General features: G+C 39.1%; 1 protein-coding gene across 1 annotated transcript; it reads right to left on the bottom strand.

Moving 5' to 3' along the window:
- Positions 1-7,894: 7,894 nt before the first annotated feature.
- On the bottom strand, positions 7,895-8,839 carry LOC147342366 (olfactory receptor 8B3-like). Its single transcript, XM_086384331.1, has one exon. The coding sequence runs from the start codon at positions 8,822-8,824 to the stop codon at positions 7,895-7,897; it is 930 nt and encodes a 309-aa protein (XP_086240457.1). The 5' UTR covers positions 8,825-8,839.
- Positions 8,840-9,489: the final 650 nt, after the last annotated feature.

The following is a 9,489-nucleotide window of genomic DNA, read 5'->3' as shown; positions in this document are numbered from 1 at the left end:
TCTTCACTAAGGGAATCTGTGGACACAGGAGAAAAGGGTAACATTAGAGAACAACTCAGCCCTTCTGACAATATCTCATCCTACATGAAAGTGTATATACCGAGCATGTCTGATACTAGCCAACCTGGACCCATAGAATCTGCCTTTACCATTATCATGATAGTGAGTGCCATAGACATTCCCTTACCAGAGGCTTAAGATGTTAATTACACAAAGACCATCACAAACTTAGCCTATAGAGAGAGGGCAGTGCAGCCATATGCAAAATATGCCAGAAAAAACTAAAGAGAAGAGAGAGGGATGTGCCAGGACAGAATCTTCCTTTTCACATCTCATCGTTTCTTCATTCACTTAAGCCCTTCCCTCACCAGTAAAATTAGAAGGCAGAGACCCTAGTTCCCTGTTGCTGACCTCTATTAGAGGAGTAATACATGGAGGAGTGGGAACCACATTGTCTCCAAACAAAAACTAAGGGACAAAAGGCCAGAGGAGGTTAAGTTACTGCTCTATTTCACAGAATAAAATCCATAAATGTAGAAAAGTGAGAGTTCATTCAGGGAGAAGGAACTTACTGACTGAGATACTGCATTTTCTTTTTTTTTTTTAATTTAATTTTATTTTTAAACTTTACAATATTCTATTGGTTTTGCCATATATCAAAATGAATTCGCCACAGGTATACATGTGTTCCCCATCCTGAAACCTCCTCCCACCTCCCTCCCCATACCATCTCTCTGGGTCGTCCCAGTGTACCAGCCCCAAGCATCCAGTATCGTGCATCGAACCTGGACTGGCAACTTGTTTTATATATGATATTATACATGTTTCAATGCCATTCTCCCAAATCATCCCACCCTCTCCCTCTCCAATCTCTGAACACTCTTTTATCTCCCATGAACATACTCTCCTGACAGTTTCACTCATATCTCAGGACTGCACACAACAGGAATGAAAGTGGAAGATCTGATATCTCTGGCCTTCCATCCCAAAACAGGACAGATATTAAATCAACAGAATTCAGAAACTCACCCTCTTTGGTGCTCTCCCTTGGTATTTACCCCTGTAGTCCTGGAAAGGCAGTTTCAGGTTTGAGGTTCCTTAAATTCCAAAAGGATGAAGCACAGACTGAGTTTCAGACATGCTCTGGAAATCTTTCTGACCTACATGTATTAATTTCAGATTATGACTTCGAGTCTTCTCAAGAATCAGGAAAAAATTAACAGCATTGTTACCAGGTTTGCCACTTGATAAGACACACAAGATGGAATGTGGTTTAATGATGTAGCGCTTGATTATAAACAGGGTGGAAGCTTACTCAGTCTCTCCTCAGGGAATAGAGTCTATGTGTGTGCAATGAAAAAGGGAATTGGTTTTACACTCTGGACAATATTCTCTGTTTAGTTCTTTAGGGACTCAGTATTTGAATCCAGTTTACACATCACTCCAGGGACTCTACATCCCCCAAGGCAGAGGCAAAAGTAGACTCCCATCTTCCTATCATCTTCATTACTTTAGAAAAATCTATTTACAGATTCTTGCTCTGTGTCTTTCCACATCCTAAATGGAAAATTTCCAGAGAGTGCTTATAGGTTTCTTCATATCTTTACTATAAATTTTGCAAAGACTCTAGTAACTAATTTCAGTTACTGTTTTTCATGAGTTATTTCGAAATTTTTTGAGTGACTTTCTCCTTTCTAAAGTTTTTGTGTTTAAAGCCCTACTGGAAATTTCCGAGGATCTAGCTGAGCCCTTAAATGTATTAAGTTATTTCATTAACTGAGGTCATCAGTTCCTTCTCATCATAGAAACGACTGGGGGATACAGACTTAGGGTGTGGCTTTGAGTCCTACCGCCATGCTTACTAACTTGAGCACAGTGCTTAAACTCCATGCCCCAGGTTCATAATTTCTAAAATAGTGATGATAATGATCGCATCTTTTTCATTGCATTGTCTTGATGATGAAATTAAAAACTGTACAAAAATTGGTTAGAATAGTACCAGTCAAGTGGTATATAGTCAAACAGTATCAGCTGTCATCATATATGTTGTCAAAACTTCCAATAGGTGCTCCATCATAACACTCACCAGGCATTTTCCCCTTTAATTCCTGTGTCCCCCTAGACACTATAAGTTCTATAAGGACAAACATGTCTTCTGTCTTATTACTTTTCTCACAGTGCTGTGTATAGTGCAGAGTACACAGTAGGCACTGCATAAATAACTCTATAAGTTACGTTGTTCTTTGGTGGAATCCTTCTGAGTGTTTCTCACATTTCTCACATGCTCAGCATTAGGGTCTACAGCCACACTGACTTTAGGTTTTTATTGAACTACATGCTGAAATATGGTGACTCCAGCTGTTATTCTAGATTTTCCCACATACTCCCTCTTATTTGGCTATATACACAGCTGTTAGAATAAGTTCTGAAAGCACAGATCTCTTCCTTCCTAGTTTAAAATATTCCATGACCTTAAGCTACCTAATGGGCAATTGAAACACTGTAATAAAGGCACACTGGAACATTGTAATAAAAATATAACTATCAAAACTATGATTACGTTTTGGATAAAAGTAAAGGAAGTCAAGTGAGATACTATACTTAATAGAGAAGTTTTCCTTCTTAGTCTGAAAGTACCAGGCTCTTTAACTCTTCACACTGCTCAAAATATGAGTGCCTCCAAAACACATCATCAAGATGGTTTACAAAAACCAAAAAATAGCAAATAGAATGAGAGAAATATGTTTGATAAGGACCTAGTATCCAAATGGGCTTCCCTGGTAGTTTAGTCAGTAAAGAATCTGCCTGCAGTGCAGGAGACCTGGGTTCGATCCCTGGGTCAGGAAGATCCCCTGGAGAAGGGAATGGCAACTCACTCCAGTATTATTGCTTGGAAAATCCTATTGACCGAGGAGCCTGGTGGGCTACAGTCCATGGGGTCACAAGAATCGGACACAACTTAGTTACTAATCCACATGGTATCCAAAGTATTTTAGCAGGCAAATTCTTTACCTCTAGTGTAGCCTGGGAAGCACATTTTTTTTTCAAAGGAGACACAGGTTCAATCCCTGAGTCAGGAAGACCCCCTGAAGGAGAAAATGGCATCCCCTTCAAATATTCTTGCCTGGAGAATCCCATGGACAGAGGAGCTTGGCGGGCTATAGTCTATGGGGTTGCAAAGAGTGGGACACAGCTGAGCATGCACGCACATGTTTTTAGCATCCAAAATGCATAAACCACTCTTTCACTCAATAATAAAAAATGCAAATAGTCCAAAGAATGCCTGGTTCCATGGAATGAAGTACAGAGTCCAGAAATATAGCCACATACATTAGAAACAGTAATTTTGACAAAAAAACAAAGGCAATCTAAAGGAGAAATGACAGGCTTTTAATACAGTGAGGCAGGAGTAATTAGATATACGAAAAGCAAATAAATATACAAAGAGATTCAATGTGTACCTCACAACATTAACAAAATTGTCACAAAATGAATCATAGGTACTCATGTAAAATATAAAATTAAGAAGTTTAAAATAGAAAAAAAGGACAAGATGGTGACAGAGTGTCCACTGACAGACAAATGGATGAAGATTGGTATGGAGTACTGCAATGTCGCTCAGTCACAAAAAAGAATGAAATCTTGCCATTTATGCTATGAATGCATCTAAGTGAAATAAGTCAGAGAAAGACAATAATGTATGATCTCATATGTGAATTCTAAAACACAAAACAAAAATTCTAAAATTTCTAAAAAATTCTAAAACACAAAACAAAAATGTGAATTCTAAAACACAAAACAAAAATCACACATACAGAGAAAAAATGAGCAGTTGCCAGAGGAGATGGTGTGGGGGATGAGAGAAATAGGTGAAGGGAATTAAGAGGTACAAACATCTAGTTATAAAATAAATATCATGGGAATACACAACATAAGAAAAATGGTCAGTAAAACTATAGTAATTTTGTATGAGGACAGATGGTTACCAGACTTATCATGGTGATCATTTCATAATGTGTTTAAATATTGAATCACTATGTTGTACACCTAAAAATAACATAATATGTACATCAAGTATATTTCAACAAAACAAAACAGCAACAACAACAAAAATCTTAAAGAAGCCAAGGGCAAGAAGTGTTTCACCCATGAGGAACAAAGATAAGAATTACAGAGGGACTCTCATTGGAAACCATGCAATCAAAGAGAATGGAGTGAAATATTTAAAATGTTGAAACGAAAAAAATCACCAATCTGTAATTTTAAATCCGATAATATTATCCTTCAACTTGAAAGTGAAATGATGACATTCTCAGACAAACAAAATCTAAGAGAGTTTGATGTCAACAGAACTGCCTTGCAGGAAATACTAAAAGAAATTCTTTTTTTTTTCCCTCTTTGAATTTTATTTTATTTTTTAATTTTACAATATTGTATTGGTTTTGCAATATATCAACATGAATCTGCCACAGGTATACACGTGTTCCCCATCCTGAACCCTCCTCTTTCCTCCATCCCTGTACCATAAAAAGAATATAGGTCAAAAGCTTGAACTGACATTTTAAAAAGAGCATTAGAGGGAAAAAATAGTCGTAAAAAGTTTGTCTTATTCTTCTTAATTTATCTAGTAGATAACTGTGTGTTTAAAATAATAGTAGCAACAATGCATTAGTAATTACAACAAAGGTTCGTCTAGTCAAGGCTATGGTTTTTCCTGTGGTCATGTATGGATGTGAGAGTTGGACTGTGAAGAAGGCTGAGCGCCGAAGAATTGATGCTTTTGAACTGTGGTGTTGGAGAAGACTCTTGAGAGTTCCTTGGACTGCAAGGAGATCCAACCAGTCCATTCAGAAGGAGATCAGCCCTGGGATTTCTTTGGAAGGAATGATGCTAAAGCTGAAACTCCAGTACTTTGGCCACCTCATGCGAAGAGTTGACTCATTGGAAAAGACTCTGATGCTGGGAGGGATTGGGGGCAGGAGGAGAAGGGGACGACAGAGGATGAGATGGCTGGATGGCATCACCGACTCGATGGACGTGAGTCTGAGTGAACTCCGGGAGTTGGTGATGGACAGGGAGGCCTGGCGTGCTGCGATTCATGGGGTCGCAAAGAGTCGGACACGACTGAGTGACTGATCTGATCTGATCTGATCTGTGAAATGAATAACATCAGTGTCATAGGAGCACAGAAGAAAATAAGTAGAAACTGTCCAAGCTCCCTGTACTATAGATGATATCGTATAGAGTTATTTGAATGTGGATTCGATTAAATTAAAACGTGTATTGTAAACTTTAGGATAACCAGTGTAAATATTTTAAAAGAAGGATAATTGATGTATTAAGATACGAGATAAAATTGAATAATAGAAAATGCTCAATTAAATCTGGAGAATAAGAAAACAAAGGGGAAGATAAAGAAACAAAGAACACAACATGTGCACAAGTAGAAAACACTTATAAACATGATATTAACTCAGGTTTATTAATACAACTGGTCCCCGACTTAGGACAGTTTGATTTATGATTTTTCAACTTCACCATGGGTCTAAAATAAATACGGGTCAAAAGCCACAAGCTGCAGTTCCCCATCAATCATTTGACCATGACGGTAAATAGCCCATACTTTTTCAATTGCAAAGCCTTTCACTTTCAGCACAGTATTCAGCAAATTACATGAGGTATATAACACTTTATTATAAACAGCTTTTTTTCTTTGCATATTTTAATCAAAACAACATTTTATGTTAGATGATTTTGCCCAACTTTAGGCTAATGTAAGTATGCTGAACACATTGAAGGGAGGCTAGGCTAAGTCATGACATGGCCCCAGAACCCCATCGTGAGTTGAGAAAGTTCTGCAATCACTTTAAACGTATGTCATATAGATACACCAATAAAAAGACAGAAATTTTTATAGTGGATAATGAAAAAATACCACGTTTGCACTGTCTAGAAGAAACTCATTTTAAATGTAAAGATTTAAGTTAAGAGTAAAAGGATGGAGAAATACATACGATGGTAACACTCAAAAGAAAGCTGGGGTCACTATATTAACTTCAGAAAACATACATTAAGGACATAGGAAGCTTACCAGGGACATTTAATCTTTAATAAAGAAGAGGCATTACAGAATGATAATAATTAAGCAGGCAGCAGCACTGTAAGGATCCAATTGAAATTGGGAGATGGAATAGCATCTGACAACAGCCGTATGTACATTTTTCTCAAGCTCACATGGAACAATGAACAAGTTTCTCTCTCACCCACAGCCTGGATGCTTGTGGTAGCTAAGAACACCAGAAAGAGGAAAGAGGTTGCTGCAGCCTGCTGGCTCTGAGACTGGCCTTCCTGTGCCTTCCCCCCAGGAAATCGGGGGCAGAGTGGAGCCTGCCTCCTCCATTCTGACCTTTCCAAGACTTGTCCTATGACCTGAATTCCAGGGAAATTTGCTCCAAAAGCACTAATTCTGCACAAGCATAAAACTATTCACTTCCTGACATCTTGATGAATATTATTTTTAATACAGTCTTGAAATTCAGTGAATTAAGGAAAAGACTCAAGTAAAGAGAGACTAACTAGTCTTTCAGTAAAAGTAAGTTTGTTAGGTACGGCTTTTTGACCATCAAATTTGATGTGACTATATTTAGCATTAAAAAGAGATGTTTATATCGTGAGTCTCACCTCTTCTAAAAATATTTCATAGTGTTCAGTAAATAGTCCATGCATTAGTTTGTTAGGACTATTATAAAGAAATATCATACTAGGTGGCTTAAAAATAGGCATTTATTTGTCACAGTTCTAGAAGCTTTAAGTCCAGGATCAAGGTGTTGGCAGGTTTGTTTTATCCTTGGCTTGCAGATGGCCACTCTGTTCCAGTGTCCCCATGTGGATTTTCCCCTGTGAGGAATATTCTTATCTTTCTGTGTGTCCAATTTTCTTCTCAGTTAAAATGTCTCCTTCTCAGAAAAATCCTTCCTGAACACCCAGTCTGAAGTAACCATAGTTACTTCTTATACCATCTCCTTAATTCAAGACTCTACATGGCATTTCCCATCTATACATGTGTATCTGTTTATTTGCTCATAATCTGACTCCTCCTGCTGCCCACTTGCACCCCATCTCCACCTTCCCATAAGACAATTAGCCTGATGAGACCACAAACATTGCCTTGTTCACCATGGTATCTTTGCTGTTTAAAAACACAAACTGATGCAAAATAGTTGCTCAATTTCAATTTGTTGATTAAATAAACTATATTATTTGTACCTAATGTCCCTGGGGTACCTAAGGAGAAACTTCTGAAATCTTTACTTAAAATTTTATTTATTTTTGAAAATTGGAGTATAAATGCTTTACAATGCTGTGTTAGTCTCTGCTGTACAATATCATGAATCAGCTATGTGTATACATATATTCCCTCCCTCTTGAGCCTCCCTCCCACCCTGTACCCCACCCCTTTAGGTCATCACAGAACATCAAGCTGAGCTCCCTGTGCGATACAGCAGCTCCCCACTAGCCATCTATTTTATACACGGTAGTGTATATATGTCAATGCTACTCTCTCAATTCTCCCTACTCACCATGAAAAATCTGACAATCTTACCATTCCTTGGTACATCATCATTCAACTTTCTCAATTTAAAACCATATAGTCTCTGAAAATAAGCTGCACAATGACACAATGACTACTTCCCCTATTTTCTATGAAAGGATGAAGGGTTGATCCTCCTTTTCCATACAGTGTTTTTTCTTATGAAGTGATTTATATAATGAACTTAATTTATGCTCTGATTTAAATCACTTACATTTCTACTTTAATTTCTATGTTCTCCATGTCTTTATACATTGTATGTCCATACTAAGATGTGGCATCAATAACTAACAAAATTTTAGTTCAGACTACTCTTTTCTTCAAGGTCTTTCTCAATGCAATTTGGACATCTTTGTTCCTCAAACTGTAGATGAAAGGATTCACCATTGGCCCCACAATGGTATAAAAAATTGTGGACACTTTATCTTCATCCAGAGACCGAGCAGGAAAAGGCTTGAGATACATGAATGCAGATGATCCAAAGAAAAGAGAAACCACAATTATGTGGGAGCTGCAGGTACTGAAGGCTTTGGACCTGCCCTCTGCAGAACGGATGTGAAGGATGTTCAGGAGGATCAAGGTGTAAGAAACGGAGACGGTGACACTGGGCACTATGACATTGACACCCACCACGATGAAAATCTCCAACTCATTGATGGAGGTGCTTGTGCAGGAGAGCTGGAGGAGAGGAGGAATGTCACACATGTAGTGATTGATGATGTTTCCATCACAGAAGGAGAGTCGCAGCATGCACGCAGTATTGGCCATGGCACCCACAAGCCCCATCGCGTATACACCCACCGTCAGCATGAGGCAGACCTGATGGGACATGGAGACCTTGTAGAGCAGGGGCTTACAGATGGCCACGTATCGGTCATAGGCCATTGATGTCAAAATAAAGCACTCATCAATAACAAAGAAGGAGAAGAAGCAGAGCTGAGTCATGCACTCTGCATAAGAGATGATGTTCTGGCTTACAAAACTCATCAGCATTTTAGGGGTAATGACAGAGGAGTGGCAGAGATCAATGAAAGAAAGGTTGAAGAGAAAGTAGTACATGGGAGTGTGCAGGGGAGGGTTCAGACCAATAAGAATAATCAAGCCAACGTTCCCCACCACAGTGACCACATAAACTGCTAAGAAAATGAAAAAGAGAGGCAGCTGGAGTCCTGGCTGCTGTGTTAAACCCAGCAGGATAAACTCAGTCACTGAAGATTCATTCCCTGGGGCCATTCTTCCCTAGGACATACCTGTGGGAACAGGACAGAGCATAACGTTAAAAATGAGTACCCCGCTCTCTCCACCCAATCCCAGTCTATTGAGACAGTCCCAGAATTTGAGAAGAACCCCCACCCACCCTTCTGTGTGTCTTTGCTTTCTCCTCTGTATACAGGCTGGGGAAATTTTTAAAGAAGTGTATAAAAAACACTATCGGGCAAGTTCTACAGGGGTAAAATTCAGTAATCCGTGGACTCATGACAACAGCATCTCTGTTCCACTTCTGCTCTGACAGTTTACCAGACCCACCCAATGATCAGTGGTTATCTGAGCAGAGACAAAGCTGTCATTTCAGGGAATCCTTGGCTTCCAGAGATGAGGTTTGGAAGATGAGTAACAGGGCAGATAAAATTCAACACTCACCCTTCTGTATGGAGACTTCAGTGTTGGGACTTGCTACCTCTGCTTCCTTATTCTCAAGGAAGAGCAAGTGGCTCTGATGAATTTTAGAGATGAACAGCCCAGAACAGAGATTCTTCTTCTTCTTTGTTATTGTTTCTGTTTTGAGTGCGTCTTGGACTGAGAGAGTCAGAGCACAGACCTCGGTACCCCAGGCTCTGAGGTGCCACGAGTTACAGGTCATGATTTCTGATGGTGGCTCTGCCAGAGTGTCCTCTCCA

Source organism: Bos grunniens, chromosome 29 (assembly GCF_055505025.1).
Source record: "Bos grunniens cultivar Pamir isolate PY7600 chromosome 29, Bosgru_T2T1.0, whole genome shotgun sequence".
Taxonomy (NCBI): Eukaryota; Metazoa; Chordata; class Mammalia; order Artiodactyla; family Bovidae; genus Bos; species Bos grunniens.
The sequence above is the reverse complement of the archived record's forward strand: the minus strand, read 5'-3'. Positions and strand labels throughout refer to the sequence as shown.

Excerpts from the sequence above, each read along its gene's own strand:
- LOC147342366 (XM_086384331.1), bottom strand. The coding sequence starts at position 8,824 with ATGGCCCCAGGGAATGAATCTTCAGTGACTGAGTTTATCCTGCTGGGT.